The 27,561-nt window shown below is 40.4% G+C and overlaps 1 protein-coding gene across 40 annotated transcripts in view; it reads left to right on the top strand.

Moving 5' to 3' along the window:
* tcf7l2 (transcription factor 7 like 2) overlaps positions 1-27,561 on the top strand; it is an 88,462-nt gene that overhangs the window by 14,815 nt on the left and 46,086 nt on the right. For 26 of the 40 annotated variants that reach the window (XR_008636851.2, XR_008636850.2, XM_055175374.2 and 23 more), the window contains exons 4-5: positions 10,181-10,282; positions 16,352-16,411. The exons of 4 other annotated variants lie outside the window; for them this stretch is intronic. Coding sequence is in view for 34 of the 36 variants with exons in the window: in XM_055175374.2 (XP_055031349.1) it covers positions 10,181-10,282; positions 16,352-16,411 (162 nt within the window). In the remaining 2 variants the exon portion in view is untranslated. The remainder of the gene's footprint in view (positions 1-10,180; positions 10,283-16,351; positions 16,412-27,561) is intronic. 10 more of the 40 variants (XM_055175389.2, XM_055175388.2, XM_055175385.2 and 7 more) reach the window with 2 other exon arrangements.

Below are 27,561 nucleotides of genomic sequence, written 5' to 3'. Positions count from 1 at the left end.
GTGTAACAACCCTTGATCTGTTTTCTGGACCTCTCATTTGCCTCCCTTCATTCTTACTCTGTTATTCTTACACAGCCTCTGTATTTTTGCCTTTTAGACCTTTTCTTACATTCTCTCTCCTTCTCTTCTCCCAGCATGCACCCTTATTACCTCTCCAAACTGGCAATAAGTTGATTGCTTTACAGAGATGATGTAAGCCCTTGCCCTAGGGTACATCAGGTTGGCTTTGGCCTGCTTTATCTTGTAAAGCCTAAATTAACAGCTGGTTTGGTTTGAGTTCTTCTGGATCTGACTAAAGGATTAGGCTTCATTCTCATGTGAGTCAGTCTGGTTTGATTTATTGCAGGTCTATCAAAAAAGATCAATGGAGGCCCTTTTGAAAGTAAATCCTTAATCGCTCTTTGCACTTGCGTGTCATCACTGTGAGTTTTCTCTCTCTCTCTCTCTTGCTTTCGCTCCCTTGTTCTTATTCTCTTCCCGTCTTTCTCAGCTTTCTTTCTCTGTCTCGTCTTGGGAGTGAGGCGAACCTGCGATTGGCATTGTCAGTGGTATTTTGTTGTTATTCGGAATGGATTTTTGCCCTCATTAGCCGTCCATCACAGCAGCTCAATTCGAACCCTGGCTTTAGCCATCCAGGCCCTGTTGGAGGAAGCTTGTGTATTTTCATTGCGGCGCAAATCTAGATGTACGTGTCTTCACATCCAAATGCTTGCATGACCTGGTCGTGAGTACCCAAGTGCCAGTAAGAATCGAATTTCGAATTGAAATTTATTAACAAGCGCTATTGTGTCCATTTTTTTTACATAAAAGGGCCATACAAGGGCCCGCCTGATGTATACTTACATGAATAATAATGCAGAAGGGCGACATCAAGTACAGTGGCAGCCCCTGACTGACCTGAAATGGGATCTGCTTGTCTTTAATATTCCTCCCCTATCATTCCCACTTTACTTCACTTGTTCTATCTCTCCTTCATTCGGTTAACAAATGGCCTATTATCCACATGTTTTTTTCTCCACCCTCTCAAGGCCATGACTCTTAAAGAATCTGGTACTGGAGCAGACACATTGGCATGGCCTTCCTGACCAGGGGCCACGCACTCCCAGATAAACGCTACCACCGCTAACTGTGTGTGTCTTATGTAAGGATCACATATATTGTTTCGAAACACAGATGATGGGAAATGAGTTAAAAGGTCTGGAATGCAGAGCAGTAAAAATGATGTGTGACATGGTGAGTGAGCCAGCCGAGATCTCAAAGTCCGAAACAAATTTGTCGCCAGTCTATTCCACATAATGTCTCATCTGATTGATTTGTTTTTAGCTAATCATTTTTTTCTTCAGTAAACTGATATCAATATCATAACAATACTTTTAAATACATGTTTTTCTTCCAAACCCTGATGGATTGTGTACAATGAATGTTCATTGTATATTCAAGTAATTTACACATACTTTGCAAGTCGGTTTAACCAAATGATTAAAGTGATTCATTTGTGAATCAGACATGAATCACTGCTCCTTTTCATGCCCTACTTTACAGGGTTTCTGTCTCTTTCAATTCCATACATTCAGGTGCAATTATTGTCACGTGTGTGTATGTGAGAACAGTAGAGATTGTTTGTGTGTGGTGTTGGGAAAAGCTCAGGCGGATCGATGTCAAGTTCAGGTGTGTCCTCCCTGGCTGGCAGAGCAGGGCCGAGGGGCCGAGCGCAAGAGAGAGGGAATTGACAGCTTACGTGGAAAGGAAAGGCTCACTGTCAGCCAGACAGACCTCTTAATCCTATAGCCCTGGGGAAAGGGTGTGTATTTGTGTGCACATGTGGACTATGCTTGTGCAGATCTGTGTGTTTTTGTTTGTGATTGTCAAGCATAGGTTTGTTGATTTTAAATTCTTGCTGAACCTTCTATATGTAACCGTGTCAGAAATAGTTAAGGGCCTAAATTAACCCTCTGGTGTTTTTTAAGGGGCATTTCTTTGTTTTTTGCAAGCATATAAAATACATGCGATATAACTGGCATACATGTAGTCGCAATATGGAAGGGCAGGTGCGATGGAGGTCATGGAGTTGGACTGTCTGCGGTGTATCATAAACACTTTACATCCTTGCTATTGTAAGATTTTGACACGCCCTCACTGTTTTTAACACTTCACTGTAAAATACCCAGAAAGGGGCGATTGCATCACCTCAGTGTTCATTAAAGGAAGCACACTATTTAGTCACATTCCATACAAGCTTGCTGTCTGTAGCTTACATTCCCACCCTCTCCTCTCTTTTTGGCATAGACTTTTGCATATATCACGGGCTGCCAGGCTAAGAGCCTGGGACTTCCCCACGCCACACTCCAAGCCTTTGATCCCTTGCTTTGGAGGTAACATCAAACGAAGAGGCATAGAAAGGCAGCTACTACTGTGAAGTTCAATGTTCAACTTGATGGCTTGGCTGAGGGATTTTTTTCCCGTACCGCTTCCCTCAGCTGACAAAAACACACAGTTTGTAGCCGATGCTGTTTTTTCTGTGCATGTTAACCTTTATAGAAAATATCTTGGAAAAACAAAACCCACCCCAAAACTGCAACGACACATGTACAGCAATGAATGTGAAAGGTAGCCAAAACATCATCAATATTACGTTGCAGTGAGTTGCGTCAAGTAAACGAATAGATTGGAGAGAGGAAACCTGTCTGGCTGAATCAGATACAGAGACAGGACTGTCAGAGTTAGTTATCAGATGATATCATTTGTTTTGGGTAGGTTTTCAGCACATTATTTGAAACACATGACGTATCAAATAAATGTAGAAATTCAAACATTTATGTTTGTTAAGTCCCTTATTAATAATATTTATATAGCACAATAGGATTATTTTCATGCACACCCTGCTAGTGCATCTGCACATGTTAGTATTTGTTATCCTCTATACAAACGTCTTAGCATGCTGTGAACAATTATTATAAAAGTCATTAATGAAACCCTAACCCTGCCCCTTACCCCAACTTTACGGATTAGCCGTATGAATTGCCATGATATTGCGTTGGAGGGGATCATGCATTTGCCTGAACCGTGGGTGTCCAATCCTGCTCCTGGAGGGCCAGTGTCTCTGCAGAGTTTTGTTCCAACCCTAATTAAACACACCTGATCCAGCTAATCAAGGTTTTACTAGGCATACTAAAAAACTTTCAGGCAGGTGTGTTAAGGGAAGTTATAGCTAAACTCTGTAGGGCAGGGTTCCCCAAATCTTACCCTGGAGGGCCGGAGCACTGCAGAGTTTAGCCACAACCCTGATCAAACACACCTGAGCAAGCTAATCAAGGTCTTCACAGATGGGTAAGTTTGATTAGGGTTGGATCTAAACTCTGTAGTGCTCCGGCCCTCCAGGGTAAGATTTGAGGAACCCTGGTGTAGGACACCAGCCCTCCAGGACCGAGTTTGGATACCCCTGGCGTGGGTATGTTAAATAGAGCACAGCCGATTTTTAAGTGTATTTTTGCTTAATCTTGTTTAAATGCACACCGTTAAGGGTTCAGAAACAGAGGTCTGGAGTTTGCCGAAGCCACTGAGAGTTTGTTAAAGAATGCATTAAAGATTTATCAGTAATTGCTGTGTGTGATAGTGTCTGTTGCTGGCGTTTGTGGAAGGATGTATGTGGTAATTAACAGAGAGGTGGATGATGGGTTATGTGTGTGTGTACGGGGTTTATAGAGAGCTAGGTCATTACTACAGTTTATTTGGAGGTGAAGGGTGCTCTTCGTGGGGTGCAGACATTGCGGAAAAGAGGGCTCGCTCCGTCACCCACAGTGCTTTGCCCACAGCGCCCACCGTGTGACCTTCCCTGGGTCTTATTGTCATCTTTGCCTACTCCATTTTAATGAGCGTTATTAACCAGGCCTTTATTTATTTATTTGAGAGAAACGAACGGCTTTGTCCCCGAAGGTACTCGTGAGCTCATGGCCAAGTCAGTAGCATTTAATGCTGTCTAAGCACCTAAGATGCCAGTAACATCAGTCAATTGTTAGTTAAATGGATAAATAAATACTTTTTAATTTGCATTTGAAAGATTGAATTCACCACAATGGATAAGGACTGGCCTGTTTAGTTCTACATTGGACACTTTTGATCTTCTTCATGCCCTGGGTATTAAGGTTAGGGTTTATTTTGTTGGGTGAAATGTGAAGGGCGTCCTGCTTAGATGCATCTTGTCCTGTAACTGTTCTGAATTTTAAGGAAGATAATGGTGTTGTATACACTTGGGGCCAAATCTTATGAACATGGAGTTTGTAGAGCTTCAAGGTTTTTTGTGTGTGTTAAAATCCTTTTGAAGGTTGTTGTTGCTTCAGGAGGTGAACGCAGTGTTTATTTTGAACTTGATGGTGTGCACTACTATGGTAATTACCCCCTCATGGTAACCAGGGATGACCCCCAACCGTACAGTAAAGGAAGCTGTGGCCGACTGTGTGTGTGTTTCAGCATGAGCTCCAAAGTCCAAACTCCATGCCAACCCAGTGTTAACTTTGCAGGGCCTATGAACAGGCACACCTAGTGCTAAGCCCTGCACCCGGGTTGAAGATCGCGCAGCTGGTAAGTAGGTCAGAGATTTAGATTCCACAAGGTGGGAATGAGACCAATCATAGTGTAGAAACACTACAGGCTGTGTAACTGTACAGATTAGGTGGGTGTGTTGTTAGGCCTTAATTGCTTTCCTGTACATTTACATATGCTTTTATCCAAAGCGACTTAAAGTGCATTCAAGCTATACATTGTTATTAGGATGTGTTCCCTGGGATCGAACCCATGGCCTTTTCGTTGTTAATGCAACGCACTACCAAGTGAGCTTCAGGAACACCAATATGTCTCATTATAGGCCCTGCTGGAGGAGACACCAGCCACGAAGACTAAAGCCTGCGGGCCTATTTATAGAGCACTCTTATGGGGCCCATAATCGAGAGAGAGAGAGAGAGGGAAGGAAAAAAAGTAGATGTAGGGCATAGCAAAGATTTTAGACATTCCTAAGCTCATATCTTTTTAAGAATACAAACCTTTTGTAACCCATTCAACCATAGTGCAAAGATGAACTAGTAATTTATATATCAATATATGTGTAATTCAATATATTGATATAACTAAGCCATGCACTCCTCAAAAATAAAGGTGTTACAGGTTCCATCTTTCTGTTTCACAAAAGGTTATTTGTAGTTGATAAAGGTTCTTTAGACTATGAAAAGGTAAGAAAGAAATGTTTCATTTTGACTGAATGGTGCTTTAAAGAACCAAAAATGGTTCTTCAATGGCATAACTGTGAAGAACATTTTGTAGCGCCTTTATTTTTCCATGGACATGGATAGAGTAGCTTTGCAATTCTCTGCAACGTCACCATCAAACATAGTTTGTTTGTTTTAAGCCATAAAGAACTAGTCAGGCTTGGCAGACGTCCGTCATAGCTTTCCTTCTGAGGTCTACTTGTAGATTAAAGTTTAAGCCTGACATGGTCTGAATGTTTTCGGTGAATCAGCTGCTGTTTGGGTAATACATGAGCCAACACCTGCTACTAAAACAGAGCTTGAACACAACCACACATGCCCAGTACTGTGTTTAAGACACAACATAGGATTAGATTGAGTCGGGTGCAACTTTTTTGCAACGCTAAAACTGTGTTATAAATTGCACCGTCACATTCTAAATGAGACAATGCATAAAAGCTAGCTTGCATGGTAAAGTGTTCATGTTTGAGTAGGATAGGATAGAAAGTGTTTATTTTTACAGCAGAATTTCAGTATCCCACTTTGCAGACGGTTTGGAGGATAATTTTTTAGAAAAGCATCAGGGGGAGTTTATAAGATGAGTAGGGAGCGAAAAACAGGACAGGGTGAGAGGTGAGTGGATGGAGGAGATCAGGCTGAGGGTCTTTGGCTCTGTGCTGTCAGAGCGCTGAGAACCCCCAGCGGTTCCAGCTTTGGAGTAAATACAGGCCCCGCGGACCCTCTCCCGCCCCGGGGCACACAAACCCCAGGCCTGCCCACATTCCAGCTTTATTTTCCTGGTTGCAGAATGCCTCAGGCTATCTGAGCTGGTGGGGTGTTCTTTTCTCTTTTTTCCTTTATTTACTCATAAAATGTGTATTAGAAGAACTGAGCAAGTGTGAAGAGCCTTCGTGTAGACTAACTTTCAGTTTCATCTACTGTTGAGCTACTCCTCCTCCATGCCCCTCCACCCCTTGCCCCCACCCCCAGCATGCTTCCATCCATCCCAAATGAAGGCTATTTGAATGTATCTAGCAAACATACAAAGACACACACACACATACACACACACAAACCCAAACACATGCTTTCTCTCTTTTTCTCACTCTCTCTCTCTACCTCTCTAGAGATATGGGTCTCGCAGATGGGCAGATCCCCTCTCTTTGGATCAGTGAATTTCAAAGAGTCTGTCTGGATCATTATTATGTCCTTTCCCCAAAAAATGTCTCCTCTTGAGAGAGTGAGTGTATTAAGTGTGGGTCTGCATGTATCTACGCATGCCTGTGCCTCAGCACCTGTGAACAAAACAAAGGGCTTTTTTTGTTGCTTGTTCTATGGGAGTGTTGTTTATTGCAAGTCTAATGCAAACTATCTGTGTGGACCCCATCTGAACTCGGTAACATGCACTTAAAAAAAACACTTTGGCTTCTAAGAAATGCTATTTATTTGCATTTAATTTACACATTTTAAAGAATAAAGAATGGTGGGGGTTATTGAGGTTATTGGGCTTACAAGAGTGTGCCAGACCAAGTCTTTGATTTGTCTTTTATTAATTATCTCTATTATTATTAATCATTAGATTTGTTATGTGCAGTAAGTGTCTAAATCCTAAATAAAGTTATTTTATTTTTAATTATGCATCATTTAACCAAACCTTATACCCCTAGAGTATGTACCGTATGTACATGGTTAGGGTGATTGTTAGGGTAACATGTGTCTAGATGCATGTGTTGTGTATTTGTAGCATTGTATGTTGACCCCACAGATGCTGTACTCTCACACACCAAATCCCCTCCTTTCCTCTTGAGTTTTCCCAGTGCGCATTGTTTACGAGGCTGGAATGCTTCCTGATGGATCGGTTCATCCCATGACGGAAATATATCCACATTTCTAGCCACTTTTGTAAAAGGGATTGATTTGTCTGATTTAGGATAAGCCTGTGCTCTTAATCCAAAAGCAACATTGACAAGTAATTTACCTGGCTTTAATTTGGTTATCACATTCAGATTTGTTTGCTCTGATTTACTTACGAGTGCTTTCATAGCACAGTGACAGCCGCACATGACTTTGGCTGCAGGCGTAATGATGTGATACGAGAACGTCTAGTTTTTCCTTATGCAAGATGTTCTTTCCATTAAGCATGATGCAGTGTTTTTTGCTGGAGGTCAAGTTGAAAAGTTATGATCCCGTTTAGGTTGAAATATTTTACCAGGAAACCTAATTGAGCACCTTGTGGTTTATGTTATTTTTTGGCACTGTTGTTCTCTCTGTCTCTGATTCTCCCGGAAGGCAGTAGAAGGACAGAGGAAGAGTTCATCCCTCTGGGAGGATTTAGAGGACTCCCTTGTCTTTCACTTCATCAGAGACAATTGAGTCATTCATTCCTATTGTTGCTGTGCTGAGGCAAGGCAGGAGATGACGAGGAAGGGCTCGGAGGGTTGAAGGGTTTGGGGGGCAGAGTGGAGCCCCTGCTGTTGAGGCCCCTGGACACAGTGTGCGCTCCGGGTACGTCTGCGAGTTGGGGGAGGGTACAGAGGGTTCTCCGGAGCTCGGGAGCAATTTGTCACATCAGAATAGCACTTGAGTTACGTTGAGGGGGCCTCCTAGCTGAAGAGTTTTTCGAAGGAGGAGCACAAGCAGGGGGAGGTCAGAGGTCATGGACTTTTCAGATCCAAATGACGTGACCGCCGGTGAGACGAAGGGGGTTGGGCTGAAGGGAAAGGCTGCTGGGATTTTGGCACTAGTCTAAGCTCAGCTTTCCTTGGCATGCTTGTAAAACCTGCTGGAGGGATTAGGCCAAAGGAACATTTGCAATAGCAGTCTGAAGTGGATACGCCTGTCAGAGTTTGTGCACTCAGCACCCACACCGGCCAAGGTGTCACCTTTCACCTCCAGAACAAAACGCTACAGCGCTGGAGCACAGGACGTCAATTGGCCCTTAGCCCACTACTGTCAACGCATAAACCGTTTCCCACAAGTGCACACATGTCCAAGTAGGACTTAGTTATTTAGGAAGATTACACACAATTTCCTAACCTTAAACACACAAAATACTTGAAGTAACACGTCTTGGGATTTGTTGAGTACGTTGAATAGCTTCTTCGTGATTACATCTGCCACCAATAAATTCTTCAGTCTCACATTGTGTCCTGTCCAGCCGTGATGTGTCAACATTCTCATGAAAAGTTTTTTGTCTTTGGGAAAGAAGTGCTTATAGCAAGTGTAAAATCTTAAAAGATGCCCAGCAATGTTGAACAAACTCCAGCGACTGGCTGTACGAAAGTAAAGTTGTGAAGGATGATTGGATGGATTGAGACTGTAAACTGAAATGTGGACTTTGATTGGTCGGTTCTGGCCATAGATGGGTATAAAAAGAAAAGATTTGTGGCACATTAGGGTTTTTTTGGCTCGAATCTGTGCCTAATGGTTGATGTACTGACCTCATGTTACAAGGCCGACTCACTCAGAAGTTTCCTTTAAGGATCTGATAAAGTTTAGCTCAGTATGCATCAAGTCTTAAAACGTTCACTATAAGTGTATCCGAAATTCATTTTTCATGTTATGAATTTGAGACCGCATCCAACATTGCCCAAAGTTGTGTGTCTACCCTACTTTCATTCTTTCTTTCACAGTCTTTCATTCTTGCTCTTTCTTCTATTGTCCTCATTCACCTTAAATTACTTCCTTTAATGTTATGATATCGACCAAGCCTGCATGCAAATCTACTGAATTCATCCTGTATAGAAGCATAGGTGGTTTGAATGCTATTTGAATTTACTTAGTGTCAGTCAACAGAGCAGCGGTTTCCAAAGCTCACACTCAATCTTCAGGTTTCCCATAATGACAGCAATTGGGGCGAGTTAACCTTTGACCTGTGTAATTCAGCTGATGTGATGGCCACACTTTAGTTGTATAGCGTGCAATCCTCACACGTATCCCGATAAGACAGACATGATTTAAGTAGACGTGAAACCCCGAGACCAGGTCAGACGCTTACAATCAGCTAGTTTGATATCTGGAAGCAGGTTAAAAGTTCAAGGGTCAAGTTTACTAGCTGTGGGCTAATGGGCATAGGACGTTAGGTAAAGTAATGTTGGGACAGTAACAGCAGGTTTGTAATGGGTCCCAGCATGGGATCTGTAGAGGAAGAGAAAGAGGTCAGCAGACTCAGAGGGTGGACATACGGAAAGGGTCTGCTAAGCAGATCCTGCAGTCCATGGGTGATAACAGACATGTGACCCCTGGGACTTTGTCCATCAACAGTGCTGGTTGTGTGAATAGATATATTAGAGGCAGAAGAAGAGGGATGTCATGGAGACGTCCTGGACTGAGTATAAACTGTGAATACATTTAGGGATCCATGCCTATCTTATGGAAGCATCTTAAAAATGAACAAATTATGTAATTTTACAGATTAAATAAAGAGTTTGAAAAAGCTTTTCATGGTGATTATTTCCATATATTGGCTTTAAGAAATATAGGTCTCTATGACAGAGTTTGTAAATGGTGTTTTGCTTGTGTACACCTCTGGTCAATCATTCATCAGGACAGTCGCCATGCTGACTCAAAGCCACACCCTTATTATGTATACTGGAAAAATGCCAAAGTCTACCTGGAATTCCTAAAACGTTAAGGCACGGTAATACAGAAATATATGACTTAAAATATTCTCAAGTGCATTTGAGATTCCTGTTTAAAAATGCTCTTAAAACAGACCTAAAAGACTTAAATTAAATTAATGAATCTTATCCTCACTTGTTTTAATTTCCAAGAAGTTCCACCTCATGCATCATTCAACTCTGGGCATGATTTCCTTTTCGTTTGCCTTCACTTCCAATGTCACACAGTCATTTTTTAGATATTTATGTTGTGTTTCCCTTTGTTTTCTGCATTGTTAACATGTTTTCCTTTTGTTTTTCTCCATTTTTCCTTTCTGCCATCAGTACCTACAGATGAAATGGCCACTGCTAGATGTTCAAGCAGGAAGTCTTCAGAGTAGACAAGCACTTAAAGATGCCAGGTCGCCTTCTCCAGCACACATCGTTGTAAGTAGCACCCATGGGTCATTGCATTTACAAAGCTTTTTGTTTTACAGCGCATTCTGCATTGTTTGTATCCTAACACTTCTCTCCTAAGCCGTTGCTGTTTATTGGATGTGCAGGCCATTAAAAATAGTAGGAAACTGCAGAGTAGATTGTGTTGGAATGACATATGCAGATGTTAATGTTAATGGCTGTTTGTTATATAATATTGCAATATATTCTTTATTGCAATTTGAAGATGAGATTTTAGGATAGCTTGAAACTAGTTGAGAGCAACTGAGACTCCTGTTTGGATGTCACTTTCTTTCTTACATCGTACAGTGGCAGAGGTGGCCATGTTGTAATGGTGGAAATGCATCATTTACATTAACATTACATTTTATATTTATTCATGTGGCAGACATTTTATTCCATAGCGGCTTATACTGTAAAAAAATTGTCTGTCACTGGGGCAGTACCCTTTCAAAAACCACGCCTTTGCACCTAAAGACTTTATATTAGTACTTCAAAGTATATAATAGTATGAAATGTATACATATTTGTACCAAACAGGACTTTTTAAAGGGTTCTGCTCTAGTGATAGCTTGGGACTATTTTTGACAATTTTTTTTCGGACAGTCTACAGTGCATTTAAGATATACATTTGTATTAATATGTGCTGGCGCAATGCTTTATTGTTTAAGCTACAAAAACAGAAAGAATTTAACAGGCACGTTAAGCGTGGTGCGGGTGTTCAGATATAACAGTATAGTGGGTTTATACACAGAATGTGGAAGTGCTGTTATTTTCACTTATTTACCTCTATATTTGTCAATCATTTTAAAACGTAATGAAGAAAGCTTCAAGGTTACTTGCGTGGCTGGACTGAAATAATGTTTCCATGTTAAAGCACTGCGTTATTGATTCCCTGCCTCGGACAATATAGCTGATTTGATTTTGGTCCGTCCATTGTGGCACATGAGTTTGGGGCTTTTATCGAGTTTCTATAGTTACTCAAATCAACAGAATGCCTTCAAGGTCAAGTTTAGGAATCTGAGAGAATAAGGGCTCAAATTTATTCGTAGAGACAAACCAGTAGAGATACGGGCCTGATTACGTATATTAGCCTCACCTACTGTTTTAAATGTGGTACGTCTGTGGATCATTTGTGTTTATATTTCCAGAGAAGAGAAGCATATAATAGCAAAAACATTTGTGGATTTTGTTAAACTTTAACGCATTTTGTGTAGGATTGTAGTCTTAAATATTGACAAAACAATGTCGCTAATGTGTCCCGAATTAAACAAGAAGGAATTTTATTTTATTGTTAGCTGAACTTTTCCTTTATGAATTAATGGGGTTTGTTTATGTTTGGTACAAAACAATTCAAGAACTTACTAAACAGTTCCATTAAATAGCCGTAGTTTAAATAGTATTTTTGCACGTAAACGTGGTGTTTAGTTAGCTATCTTGTGCTTATTTTAAGAGATGAGAGAAAGAAAGACAATTATTGTCCTCCTTCTCTAAACCATTAAATGTGTAGGAGGTTGTTAAGAACAGGCTCAGGTAAATACTGCACTTGAGTTTTATACCTCTGACTCATGGGGCTGTAAAAGCTTATCAGGGCACAACATTTTCCTCTATGGCCTTATAAAACAGCCCTAAAAACTTGCAGCAAGAGAAGAGGATGAATATGGCTGTATGTAACATTTTGTAGTTTTTAAACAATTACGTCTATTCATTTAATTCGCACAGACTTTAACAGGATCAGACTGATGCGTATTTGGCATTGTTTCTACATAGTTCTTCACGCCTATTTACACACTTTCTTCTGCTGACATGTGTTTGATTCGATTTTTTTCTTTGGTTTGCATCATGCTGTTGGTGAATCTGTTCGGAGACGTCGGTATTGTCAAAAATTTTGAACGGTGGAATGCCCTGAGCTCAATTTTTTCCCTCAAGTCGGACGTACGTGAAAGCCTTATCAATAAATTGTTACCGTAAACAGTTGTTTCTCTTCCCCGTCAAATTAGAAGACACCTGCACACCTTGACCCGTGGTTCTAAAGACGCCTGTCTGTCTTAGACTGATAAGAAAGCGCAGATGGGTGTGAGATAAGGAACGAAGTTCAAGTGACCCAGCAATCACCAAGGATAGGGAGGTACAAACGCACAGGTGGACAGCAGGAGAGCAGAGGCGATATCGTAAAAGGGCAGCGCGACAAAGAGGTTGAATGAAGTGAGAGAAAAAAGACGCGAAGCAACAAGAGACACAGCAAACAAGTCTAGAGGAAAAAGTTGATAGATAATAAAATAAGGTGTTCACGTTGGCTTCGTTCAAACAGCAGTATACAATGTTAGTCCTATTTGCAATGTTGTTTTAACCCATGGTTGGGTACAATATAGACCAAACCCTTCCAAATTAAACCATGCTGGGTTGTTTCAAGCCATGTTGGGTGAAATATGGACATTTTCTTAGTAAATTTTAACAACAGTTGGGTTGGTCCATATTTTACTTAATCATAGGTTGCATGTACATTATGTAGTGTAACCAAACTGATTCACTTGGTTGATTTTTACAAATAAGTCATTTGGCCTGTCATTTTGCAGCTTTTAGATCCATTTTTGAGGTTTAATCTAATTTTGTGCTTTGTACCTAAAAAACATTCAAAGCTGTTTTTGTTTATTTAGATAGATAGTTAACTCGCACCTCGATTTGACTTCTTTGTTAAGGGAAAATTTGACTTTTTCCATGTTTAAGTGCTATTATTGGGTCCCCAGTGCTTTTATCAACCTAGAAAATTTGAAAAGGATCACCCCAGTTACTTAGATTTGGTAAACCATTCTCTGCAAGCATATGAAAAAATAGGTCGTTAGAATTTGGCTCCCCTTGTGATGTCAGAAGGGGATAATACCGCCCCTTAATCTGCGCTATCCAACCACAGCACTGTCATTTAGTGCAGAGATCAGCTCATTTGCATTTAAAAAGACACACCCAAAACGGCACATTTTTGCTCACACTTACAAAGTGGCAATTTTAACATGCTATAATAAATTTTCTAAAACTTCACATATCTGGGGACACCAAAGATTTATTTGACATCTTAATAAAGTCTTGTGAAATGTCCCATTTAAATAACATCACTATGACTTTTCCAATTATTGGAGTAGCGATCTTTGCCATTTACTGTCACTATTGCAACAGGTGTAATTTACGGCTGTCATAAGAATAGACAACGGGCTTGGGTTTAGTTATTCATTAGTTATTCAGTATTTTAGCCGTTCCTATAAGCAGTTGTTTAAACAGGACAACCAGAGAATCTAGGTTAACAACAGTTAACAATCCCAACCAATAAACATAGCCATAGAATTGGTTCGCGTGTATCTTTCAGACAGTCACATGTGGCCGTCGAGGTGCTGATCCAGACCACTCTATAAATAGACTACAGGAAGTGACCCGCTCATTTCAGTCCACGCCCATAGAAGGCAGTGCCAGGATGTTTGAAGTACTCAAGAGCCACGCAGGCTTTCCAAAGCCTTTTAGCCTCACACAGTGAGCATGCATTTATTACCTGTTCGCAACTCATAAAGAGCACATCACCCAAAACCACTACTGAAAGCGGTCTGTCCTGACATTTGTAATGTCTCTACTTTTTATAAACTGTATTATAGACATGACAATTCAGACACTGTAAACGTGTGGCGTGTATTCGGAGTCCCACCCCGTGGACAGTAATGCGAGCTCCTCTTCACGTAGACATGCAGTAAGTTGTTGGAAGCAACAAGACAATAAGAGTTTTTTTCACACATCTGTGACACATTGACTATTCGTTACGGACTCAATTTCCTATTCCCATTCTCTTTCTGCACGTATACACAGCTGTCCATTGGTCTTCCGGAGGTTTCCGGTTTCCCCTTTTTACTATGGAATTCCCTATTAGTTAAGCATAGGCTATATTAAATTTTGACATGATATGACATAAAGCGTGGTTCTCTTTATTTCATTCTAGCCAAATTTGCTCACTTATGAACACACTAGACACTTCTTTTTGTGCTAATAAGGGTTGCAAGGCAATACAAACTGCATACTAGAGTTTGGCAGTCAGCTTTAACAAAAGCAAAAACCAGTGCCATCATTTTGGGCAGATCATTGATAATGTGTGCGACGTGCGTGCATGTGCATTGTGCAATAAAGATCTTTTTTACATTATTCATTTAACAGATACTTTTATTCAATGCGACTATCAAATGAAAAAAGCATTTAACGATTTTAGTTACAAAATTACATGTAGGATTAAAGTTGATGCTATATTTTTTCTAATTTTCTAATCAAATCAGTTAAATCATATTTAATTAGTGTTTGGAAACTAATAAGAAGAATTGTGAATATTGTAATGATGTTTTCAAAAATATCAGCATAAGGATACGTTCACACACCGGCATCCACATGCGCAACGCTACATGCTGTCTAATACACACACACACACACACACACACACACACACACACACACACACACACACACACACACATTGTCCTCGCGCTCGGAGTCTTGTTGAGGCTGGACAATGTCTCCATTGTTTTCTGGGCTTTCATAGGCAGCAGGGGGCGGCTGGAGTGTTAACCATTTCCCCACACGGCCCCACATCAGTGCGCGTATGTGTGTTTTGTGTGAGGAACCGGCAGCAGGAAAACGCGGGAACAGTGTCCAGCAAAAGGAGAAGGAATAGAATGGGTGGAGCGTTGAAAAATAGCTGGAGACGTCCTGAACAGTTTCTGTATGGTAATTAGTATTTAGGAAGTGATGTGTAACGTTTTGACAGAGCGACAACTTAAGTTTGCCTACAAGGTGAACTTTAAAAATATCTGTTGCTTCTAAACTTCGAAATTAACGTACACGAGAAATAAACCAAACCAATAAATCGCACGTACAGTATGTAGTAAAGTTTTCCCAGACCCCAACTGTGTATGGGAGGCACACTTTAGTTGTTTGGGGCTAGCACGGGTCCTGTAGTTTTTGCTGGGTAATTTGCTGCCCTTTTTTCGCTCTGAATGGTTGTGCACCTGGACTGGCTTGACAATGGCTGGGAAGACCAGAGGCATGCTGGGAAACCCCAGCCCCCTCAGTGTTAATGAGAACCCCAGTGTAACAGCCCGCAAGACACTGGACCCTTTTTCCTCTCTTTTTTTTTACAAATATTTCTTCATTGGAATTCACGTTTTGCACTTCGTTATAATCCGTAGGTCCTTCATTTTATTTTATTTTTTAATGCTGTTTCGAGTATAAGAAAGTAAATCTAAAGGCCTTGAGTTTAACTGGAAAACACTGCAGTTGTGTTGCCCCTAACAGGACGTTTAGAAACCGGGGGTTGTTGTGTCACAGCCCCACATGTAACCTGGTCCTAAACCTTTGGCCAATTTCTCAGCGTGTGGTCTTGTATGTAGTCCATTATCAGCCACCAAAGTCATTCCTGGAATACACTTTCTCAAACAAACTTTGTCAACAAACTTTTACGAGTGACCTGGTGTCAAGGTCAAAAGCCCATTGGCCTTAATGTGTTATGTAACCTTGGCCACTGATGACCTGTATGTGTGTTTGTGTTCAAATTAACATCACTTTTGCATGAGGTAACTTAAAATTTACAGAACAATAAATGCAACGTTATTAAAGATATATAGATTATAGGTAATATAAGATAATAGTAAATATACATTTCTGCTTATAGCTAAACTTTCTCATTGAAATAACCAAATTATTATTCATTTTAAGTATGGATTTATTCAATGAATTTAGATGTCATTCAGTTCACATTGTCAAACTTTCTAACAGTATCAAAACATCAAATCACAGCAAACAAACTCTTGTGCTTTGTGTGTTTTATGCTAGACCTGTATGGGCTTGTGCCTTGCAGCGGCCTAAGACTGTAAACATAGAGGAAGCAGACTCAATAAATATGTGACAGGGAAGAAGAGGGGTGACGCATAGCTAGACATTTTTGTGGTATTAAAAGTCATGCCTTCATTGTCTTCATGCCCTGGTTAAGTGTGTTATGTTCTCAATTTGTGACACGGGACGTCCGTCTTTGCCTTGCAGGGGCCCTTCTGCTGGGAATTCCCCGGACAGACAGATCTGACTCTTCACCAATTACAGTTGGTGAGAATACTCCAAAATTTCTTGCAGCTGGCTTATTAAGTATTTCAATGAATAAATTGATACTATGCTGGAAAATCTGTCTAAAGCTGGTAGCTGTGTTTTAGGACGTGACAGTTGGTCCAGCCTGATCTCACGAGAATTCGTATGTATTTTACGAGTTGGTTAATGAATTTGTACGAAGTAAATCATACAAATATACTAATGAAACCCCTACCTTAACCCCAACGTCACAGGGGCGAAAGCAAATTGTGCAAAAACATACAAATGTGTACAAACATATTAGCCACCTCGTAAAAGTCATACGAATTGCCATGAGATTGCATTGGTTGATCAAGAGTATACTGTGCTCCAAAGTATAGCTACTAGTTTAATCTGGATTTAATCTGGTATAAAAACAATAAAAAAGTTAATATCAAGATATCAGAAGTAATTTTGTTATTGATAACAGTGCATTGTTCTGCTGTTTTTGATTCTGTTTGGTTGCTGCTGTGTTCTGGTAATGATTTTTTCCCAAAATTGAGGTTTGATCTGCTTTTCATCTGTATACACGCATATGACTTGTCTTGTGTGCGTTTAGATTAAGCTGTAATTGACTGTTGCTGGCCTTTGACGTTATGCTTTTTGTCAGTTGCAGGATTCCTGTTATAATATACAGTGTTTGCATGTGTAGCACAAAAGCCTTACCGCCACTCCAACGGTGTAAAATTCAGCATCTCTGGGTTCCTGGCAGCCCGATATGCCTCTCGAGCTTCATCTTTGTCTGCTCGCAGGCCCCGTTTCAGCGTTGTTAATCATTTTCGCATCTTCCGGAATAGTGACGATTATTTCTCTCTGATTTCTCTTCCTTTTCTCTGAAGCAGCTGGCATGAAGAGGATGCTTTTCATTTGTAGCATCTGGGGTTGAACGTATGCCAGCGAGAAGTTAGGAGGTGGAGAGGTTTGTGTTTTTGTGTGCCTGCATGTGTGTGTAACACGGTTTGCGTTGGTCGAGGTTAAGGATTTTCGGATGAGACGGGGCCGTCTATCTGCTCTAATTGTCCTCTTGCAAGGGCCGCGAGGCTGAGAGAGGAGGAACGTAAATCTTCAGCTTGGTGTGGCACGGAGTGACGCAACATGGGGCCACTGACGCTGAGTGTCTCAATTGCGCCCCTGCACTCCTCGACGGACACAAACAGTGTGTGGAATTCGGAAGGGGGGCATAATGGGTAGCCTTGGTCTGCCAAAACTCACTGGTGGTGCAAGGCTCAGTAGGGGTACAGATTGTTTAGCCTATCACCTCGGGTTTAGATCCATAGAAGCTGTGACGGGGATGGGCCTGTCGTGGGGGAATACTCAATTTGTCAGTGCCTCAGGGTCAAGTAGGTCACATCTAGGTGGTAACCCTTATTTAGCAAAATGTCTGGGTTTTATTGGACAACACACTCCTTAACCTTAGTACTAAACCTGCAGAAAGACTAGCTTAGACCTGACATTTACAATTTTAGCCTTGTCTACAAGGTTAATAGGAACATGCAAATTTTGTGGGACAAGGTTTACCATCTTGACACAACTGTCTGTCAACTCTTTGAAATGGCAAATTGAATTGTCCGGCAGATAATACAATTCTCCAAACTACAAATCTTTGTCTGTTGTCATCGAATGCTAATTGTAGGGGCAGAACTGTATTTTGGTTTCGTAAGAGTTTCTGACAGAACTTGTTTGACAGGGTTCACGAAGAGTTCCTTTGTATGTGTTTGTATGTGATTTAACAGTGATTAAAAGACACGCAACTTATTTGGGTAAACAGATTGTTTGAGTCCATATGTTTGTCAACATCTCTACATAATGTCAGTTTGTATGCGTGTCTTGCGTCTATGTGTAGAGTTTCAGCTGACTGGCAGGCAAATGCGAATGCGCAGGTTCCATATTTCCAGTTATGTCAGGTTAGGTTTTCAAGCTTTGCTGCACATGATTTCACACAAACAGCATTACGTTGCCATGTTAGCACTCGGAGTTTACGTAGCTGTCCCGTCACGGTTCGTCTGAGAGAGAGAGAGAGGGAGAGAGAAAGAGAGAAGGGGAGGGTTTCCCGAACAAGAACTGCAAGAATGTTTGGGATTTTTGTCAGGGCCAAAACTTCCACAAGCACTTCCTGTGGGCTTCTAGTTCAGCCAGACAGCAACTTTGATCAGATGTTTCATTAATACGTCCCCTCAAAAGTATGTTATGCTAGATTTTTTTTAATACCCCATCACACACACGTGATCTTCCTGCATGGTAGTGAGCTGGAGTTAGCCAGGACTCGTACTGTATTAGCACTTCAGGCTATTTCACAGGGAAACGTGTTTTGACAGAACTCCAGGTGTCTTATTGTTGGGTGCGCTATGGCTCAAGAGATTTACCAATTAGTGTCGGGATATGGGCAGACGGGGAGGGGTCGCTTTTGGATGGTGGTGTAGAAGAACTGAATGAAGGGGACATTGAGAGAGAGAGAGAGAGAGAGAGAGAGAGAGAGAGAGAGAGAGAGAGAGAGAGAGAGAGATGGAATGACATGGGGCCCTGTGGGCTGCTGAAGGGGTCATATGGTCAGAGAAGGGACTCTTGGTAAGTTGATATGTGACCTCCTTTCACAGGACTGTTATAGAGTAGCTTGGGAAAGTAGAAAGAGAGAGAGATATGAGGAGGATAGAGGAGAGATAAGGGGGAAGATAGCACAAGTTAAAAAGTCATGCTCCTGGTTTTATTGTGAATGATTCTGTGTTGTTACTCATTGCTTGATTTTCATCAAAATGAAAACTTGCCCTGAATCAGCGTTTCTTTTTAGGTGATGTCACCAGTCTTGTTTATTTAACCTCTCCCCTCCAACCATGTGTCATACAGTACACTGTTTGAAAAAATTGTCAGATTATATACCTCAGCTGTCACTAGGGCAGTACGGTCCTAATATGTACCATTACATACTAATATGTATACACTTGGTACAAATATGTGCCTTTGAGATGCTAATATGTATCTTTGATGTACTAATAAGCGCTTTTTGGTACCAATAGTACCTTTGAGGTACTAATATGAACTCTTTATGTGCAAAGATGTCCTTTTTGAAAGAGTATAGCCTCAAATGACAGCTGAGGTACTTTAGATATGGTGCTTTTCCATTGCATAGTACCCCACGGTTTGGTTTGGGCCGGGTCAGCTTACTTTTGGGAGCTTTTTCACTGGGTGCAGTACCTAATACCCAATACTTTTTTTAGTACCACCTCGTCGTTATGCTTTTTGTCAGTAGCAGGATTCCTGTTATAATATACAGTGTATAACACTGTAGCACAAAAGCCTTTCCGCCACTCCAGCGACCTTTCCGCCACTCCAAGCGACCTAAGCTGATACCAAAACGTGACGCGAATACACTGTAGATCGCTTATTGGCCTGAGAGAATCGTCACTACCAGCCGTTCCCGCTATAAAGTAAAATATTAGCTTTACCTTCATGCTAGCTTGCGCTGTCTCGAGTAAACCTGTTGTCATCTGTGCTTTGCTGTAAGTTCCCAAACTCCCTTTTAGCGAAGAAAAACATCCACAGGTTGTGAATCAGGAACACCATAACTGTTTTTTTCCAGACTTGCAGTTTGTGGCGGCACATTTGTGACTCGCACATCCGCATATATGCTTAAATGATGCTCAGCGGAGCTCGTTGATCAGCGCCACGGGTGTTTGTACAAAAACACGATGGTAGTGATAAACGCAATGTGCAAACATCTATATGTGGTGGTATATTTTAACTTTGTGACGGACTGAGAAATAAATTAATTTATGGGAATGTACAATGACGCTCTCGCATATAATGACACGCCTATAATCCCTCCCACAACAAAGTCTTACTTAACTCAATGAAAAAACTAACGAAGCCAAAGTGAGGTGAGCTGACCCGACCTGACCCAAACCAAACAGTGGGGTACTATGCAATGGAAAAGCGACATTAGATATGTACTTTATTAATCATATTTTCACACAGGTTTATTACTTGTAGTCAACTATAATCTCAATCGATAAAATGCTTATATTCATGTTGCCTACACTGTTTTTTCCAAATCTCATTTCATCGATTTTTTGTAATTACTGTTGCTTTAAGAAATTATCTCTTTATTTTCAGTTGAGCATGCTTCAGTTTCCAGGAAGTTTTAGGTGAACTGTACAGAGGAAGTTGAAGTGATTTAGCCCCAGTCCCTCGGGTGGCCCGTAGAATGCGGAGCTTTTTTTGGACACGGCCTAGGTTGTTTCACTAAAGCTTTCGCTCACCGCGTTCCGTCATAAAGCCCAAATATATTCATGCGGTAAAATTAATAGTCTGTTTCGTCAAATTTGCATTTATGTGAATTTGTGTTTGGGAATTTCTCTGTGTGGAACTTGGCTGTCGAGCGCATAAAGGTAGCGACTCGAAAATAGCAGTGTCCTGCAGAACGTTCCTTTCCTAATCCATTGTTTAGGTTGGACGAAATCCCCTGTGCTTCAGACGCAATCTTTGACTGCTTTACAGGCCAGACGGTTTTGGCCACACGATGTGGAGAGATTCATGAGAGCACCAGGCACACATGTTTTGTGTGTATGTGCTGTGAGCTGTGTCAAAGGGGGAGAGAAAGAAAGAAAAGTGCTGGGGAGGGGTGAGACTGACATTTGCAAAGAACAATTTATTGTTGTGGCTGAATATGCAGTGACAGTTAAAGTTTAACACCTTCCCTCTTTAGGTGTGCCTGTGTATTGGCCTCTGAAACCCCCATCCTGGGAGCACTAAAGCTCATCTGAATCGCATTTACTTTCATAGCCCTCAATGAAAAAGCAACAGGGATTTTATTTCTGGAGCAGTTTTTGCGTTGTCCTCTTGTTCTTGATTGTTTTCAGATGTGCTTTGTTTTGAGATTAACTTCCAATTTATTTGATTTTGCTCATCTCAGCTTTTTTCTTCTGCTGTTTATTTGTTTCTTTGTTTTTTGATGTCTCTGCACAGTAAGTGCGGTGAGAGACAAGTTTTCTGTCTCCATTATGGCTTTAAAAAGATAAAGATGATAGTTTTCCTCAAATGTCTTTGCTTTTATTGTGTCTTTTTAGTTCTGCCTTGTTTTTAGTTGAATGATTCAGTGAGTTAAATTGGTCTTATTCTCGCATGCAGTTGCAGGTGTGCACATGCCCTCTTTATCATTTATTTAGTGTACTTTTAGATATGAGTGGAATGTCTTCCTGTGGAGATACGTAGTCTTAATTTATGACGGGCAGCTAACTGGGCAGTCCTGACATGAACAGGAGAATCTGTCACTATACTGACCATAAGATACTAAAACAGGAAAATAAAACAGAAATGGGAGGACATTTTATATTAAGTAATACATTTATATCATATTAGCAGCTGAAAGGTAAAGTTAAGCTTCATACATTTTTAACCTGAGCTAAACTTGTGGTGTAGCAGTTTTTGCACATGTGACCTGACCTGTTGAACCTTGGTGCTAAGTGGGTGGTACAAGTTTAAGTCCATTCTGTTACTATCCCATTCCCCCTTTCTTTGCTTTGCTTTGCTTTGTCTATACTGTCTTTGTCAATAAACAGAGTTGTATAGTACGTAAGTATTTTTACTCTTTACATAAAAGTAAATGTTCAAGTATTCGTATTTTATTCGTGTTTTTCATTGGAAAACATACATTTCAAAGCATATAATCATAATTTTTACTCTAACACATTTCATCATTTCAAGTTTTTGGTTTCTATTTAATATTTAAGTACATTAAACATGTAGTATTTTTTCGTACTTTCGTACTTTTACTCGAGAAAAGTAAAAGTACACAATTTTTATGTAATTAGGTATTAAATTAATTTTAATATGCAATATAAAAGAAATACACACAGTATGATTCTATGCTTTAGAATGTAGTGAACATTTTTTAGTGAACAAGTCAATTTTTTTCCAAGACAAACACTCTGTAAAGCACAGATGCTTGGAAAATGTAACTAAAATACTTAAGTAGTATACACCTCTGTCAATAAACTTGCTAAACTATAAACAATGGCAAGGGGTTACGGTTAGGCTTGTTACCGCCTACTGGAGGATACAAGAACTACACCATCAGGGTAGCAAATGTAAACTTTTTTAGAGATTCAAAAGTAGCCATTTATTCTGAAAAAAAGTATTTAGCAGCTAATGTATGAATCTCAGATATTTTGTTATATTATGAGAGATTTTTTGCCAGTTTTTTTGTTGATAATTTTGGATGCCTTTTAAAAACTTACAAACATTTTTTCACAGCTCAGTGTTGTCAATAGTCAAATGACATTTACAGATTTCAAATCGTACTTCAAAGGGGTTATCCACTTGCCTAGGAAGTGCTATTGAGATCAATAAGAATACTTACTGATAACTTCTCCAGATATTATGACAGTGGTTCTAAAACTTTTCGGCATGCACCCCCCTTATTTAGGGTGCATCCTTTTGCGCCCCCTCCCCAAAAAAAGCATGACATTAAACTTCTCAAACTTAAATTTGAATTACAAAAAACATTAAATGACACAATGCAATGCTGTTGGTTAGTAGCCTTATTTTTCTGAGGTATAATTACACATTAATTGTACATAAATGAATGTCTTTTATAAAACTGGGGCCTGGCACACCCCAAGTTTAAGAATCACTGTATTATGGACCTTCTTGCAAAACAAAAAAATTAAACGCAAGAAATGGCAAAATATATTTAGATATATACATATTTTATGCATTTTGTAGATGTTTTTATCCAAAGCGATGCATTACCAGCTTTACATTTTAAGCCATCTTTTTGTTCCCTGGGTTTGAACCCGCAACCTTTTGTGCTGTAAATGCAATGCTCTACCACTGAGCCATAACGGAACACACACACACACACAAATGTATATGTTTATATTTATATATATATATATATATATATATATATATATATATACTTGTGCTTTTATTTGTTTATTAGTATACATAACATCTATCTGAGATCAGTGTTGCAGGCCCCAGTATACTGATTTGAATAAAATGTCAGGTCATGATTGAAGCGAGACAGGCGTGCCGTCCGCGGACAGGAGACATGGAGACGAAGCTTTATTGGGAGGCTCATTAAGGACAGTGCGGCGGTGTGGAGAAAAGAAGCGTGCGCTTCACTGGCCTGTGTCCCTTTGAACACCGGCCTGCTCTTATCTGCGACATGCTCCGTTCCTCCATAACAAGACATTTTTCCTCACACAACTGATTTTTTCTTTCTCCTTTACTCCTGATGGGAACAAGGAAAATCCGGGATGTCACCGCAATCCGTGCTTGTTCCTGCTTCTCCTTTTTATCCCCTTTTTTATTTTCCCTTCTTTGTGTCCTAAATTGGAACTTTTCTTGTGTTGTCTCCACCCTGTGTTGAGAAGGCACATAAGATCCGACTACGTTGTTTTATAAGACCTCAGAGCGGAATTCCTTAATCATAGCGTCAGACAGACGATATATGACCTGTGAGTGGGTTTGTATACACTAGGGATGTACAAAACTACATATTTGTACTCTATTAAGTGGGCGACTCGTCGACTAATGCGTGTTGAGAAAGCCCTTTATAATTAGGCTGCTTTCTGGGTCACCTGACCGCAGTCAAACGTGTCTCTTAGGAAGAGTTTACATAAGACATCTTGCATTTAAAACCAGTTCGACATTACCTCATGTATATATATACATACAAGAAATGCAGATTTTTTGGCAGAAAAAATTAACTAATAAACCTCACTAACCACTGACTAGTCAACTATTTCCCTATATACTCTAGTGGTTCAAGTTCATTGAAAAGGTTACTGTCTCACCATGACCCTGCATACTGTATTATTTATGGTCCCATGCATGAAGCCGAGAAATAATCTCTCTGTTATCCAGAACAAGCTTTAGGACCACTGTATAAATCTTGTGACATTTTATGTAATTGTCGTAAATTGCACTGGACATCTTGCTGAGCACACTGTAAACAGTTTGTATTGAAGCACTGAAATACATGTTTTCCGTCAGCCATGGTATGGTTTGTGTCCAGAAAGAGGCAAACCAATACCACATGGCTAATATAATGTTAGCGGACCCCTTCTCATTCAAACCAGCTGTATAAGATCCTTGTCTTCATATATCCAAAACAGTTTCAGCTTTACTTACTATTGCCAGAGCTCCCGGGTAAATGATGAAATTTGAAAATCTTGCCAAAAAAAAGCTCGCTGTAGTACACCACTGGTCCAGGAAGTGGAATTGTGCTCCATCTCACATGTCATGACATGACACAGCCACATTTCTGTAGGTACACCGAGCACTAAAATGTTATATCATTGCAACACCAATGCTTGGAAATGAAACTTTTTTCAAAATATTATGGTTGTGTTATAGTTGTATTGGTCTGCGTGTATTATTAACCAATTAAATCTGAGTGTTCCTTTAAACAAATCTGCTTGTTCAGATTTACAGTTCACACTATGTAATCCTAATTCATCTGGTAGCTACAGCTTTCTTCCTCTCTCACCAGTCAGTATTCTTGATTCAAGTCCAGGATGTACAGATGAACAACCTCAGTGTCTGTCCTCCTGCCTGCCGCCGCCTTTAATTGTCATATCTTCTCACCATTAATAGCAGCAAAAAGAGAGACTTCTGCCATGTACGGCACATCAAAGGCTACCTCCCCTTGTTTTACAAGTTGGCCGTCTCTTTGGAAGAGCGACTCGGGAGATGTGTGCCAATTCCCAGTTGGAATGGGTTTGATGGTCTAATTGTAGCCCCCAGTGGACATAGCTGCGTATCACAGAGAACCTGGGCCAAACCAGGATCTAGTAGAAAATGCTCAGCACCAGGTCCAACTTAGAAAGTTCACATTTCTGTATGGAGTATATTTAGTGTACATTATGGTCCAGTGCTGTAGACCAATCAGATTTGGTCACATTTAGCAGACTGGCCTACAGAGATGACTGACATTTTTGTCATCTTCGTCTTGGGTGTATTACAATCTATACATTTTATCATGATGTGTGTCCTGGGGATCAAACCCATGACTTTTGCACTGCTAACACAAATCTCTACCAGTTGAGCTACATGAACAATATTCACTTTAATTGCAAAATTTTGAAACATGAGGGTGCGGGCAAATGCAGGTGCTTAACTCTTTTCCCATCATTGACGATTTAAAGAGGACATATCATGAAAATTAGACGTTTCACTTAAGTGCTATAATTGGGTTCCCAGTGCTTCTTCAACCTAGAAAAGGTGAAAAAGATCAACCCAGTAACTTAGTTTTGGTAAACCATTCTCTGCAAGCATGTGAAAAAATAGGTCATTGAAATTCGGCTCCCCGTGTGATGTCAGAAAGTGATAATACCGCCCCTTAATCTGCACTATCCAACCACGGGACTCGCATTTGGTGCAAAGATCAGATCATTTGCATTTATAAGGACACACCCAAAAGTGGCACATTTTTGCTCACACCTACAAAGTGGCAATTTTAACATGCTATTATAAATTATCTATATAGTATTCTAAGCTAGAACTTTACATATGTACTCTGGGGACAGCAAAGATTTATATTACATCTTAAAAAAGTCTTGTGAAATGTTCCCTTTAACTCGTCAGTTAAGAGAAAACGCTTCCCTGCCAATGACAAGTTTTTCCGGCAATCCGTATTTCCGCTATTATTCACCAGGTGGCGCTCTTACCCAACTTATAAAACCCGAAAGTATTCCTTTAGGGCAAACTCTGTGTATGTTTCTCTGTTCTCTGTTCTCTATCAAGTCCTTCACAAAAAATGCCAAAAAAAATTATTTTTGAAGAAACCTGAGAGGTGATAAAATGAGAACGCATGAAGGTAGGATGAAACAGGTTTTTTTCATTTGATATATTGTATATTTTTAAAGAAGAACATTTTCTGGAAGGCATTCAACTTTTATGAAAATCATAAAAAATGCTGGCTTGCAACTTAAAAAAAAAAACGCTGGCGGGGAAAGAGTTAAGGACAGTTAACAGACAATAACCAGACAATAAAGCAATTATTTGTTGTTTGTATTTATTGATAAAATGAAGCCAATTCCGAATTTGAGCGAATTTGAGCCATTTCTCTATCTCGAATTCCCAACTTTCTTCCCCTCAGTGCATAAATAGCTCCTTACATGACCGTAAGCAGTTGTCTCCAGTTAACCGCAGTACAGTAGCCAAACGTATTCTCTTTGTGTGCGGCAGGGCGCCATCTGAACGGACAGCTCTGAATTTCTGCATGATTACCCCTCAGCATGCGTTAATGTTGCCTTTCGCTACAGACCACGCTGACCGCACAGGGTCAGGGGGCTTGCCACAGGGCTTCGGCCAGAACAAAGGAATCCGTGCCGGCACTTTCCATCTAGCACTGCTGCTTCCATGACGACTACCAACGCGGCTATTCTAGTGGTGATCAAAAAAGATCTCCTCCGCTTTGAACTCCTCTTTTTCGGCTGCGCATCAAAAAAAAAAATCAATAGACGAAACTTTGGAGCTCATGTATCAGTTTTTGTGTTTCTTTCTTCCCCTCCGCCTTCATCGTTTGTACGTTCCGTCACTAGAGTAAAAAGGCAGTTAAAAGAGGACTGACGGTAAAGATGACACTGTTGTGGACGGTCCGTGCAGGGAAAGGCCTCGGCTGGGGGAAATCAATTTGGTCGGGAAGGGGGGGGGGTGATGCCGACACTGTTTTTAGACTGAAATGATAGAAAGGTTCCAGGTACCCAGAGACAAGACAATACGTTTGAGGGTGTACAGAAAAAAACGAAGCACTTTGGTGAAGCGTAGTTGCGCTGTTATGATTTGTTTTATCCAACTGTGAGGAAGTGCGTGTAGCTGTCTTTCTGAGCTTTTGGTGCTTGTGAACTGAAAGAGCTTCCTGTGGCACGTTGAAGGTCCCGGACGGGTTTGAATTTCTGGAGACGTGCAGAGGTTTGGGTCAGGGATCTTCAGTAATGTGCATGTGTGAAAAAGCAGGGAAGGTTAAATGATGATGGTTGCGGAGTAGATATCACAGCTGTGATTCACTTCAGTTTAAATCTCCGACAAAGTTGCAAGATTTTTTTGATCAATTAACAAAATAAACTATTCATCACATAAAACAATAAATAAAGACTACATTTTTTTCTGTCTCTTTTTGAACTTAT

The sequence above is a fragment of the Misgurnus anguillicaudatus genome, chromosome 4 (assembly GCF_027580225.2).
Source record: "Misgurnus anguillicaudatus chromosome 4, ASM2758022v2, whole genome shotgun sequence".
NCBI classification, from domain to species: domain Eukaryota; kingdom Metazoa; phylum Chordata; class Actinopteri; order Cypriniformes; family Cobitidae; genus Misgurnus; species Misgurnus anguillicaudatus.
This window is presented reverse-complemented; position numbering and strand designations above follow the sequence as displayed.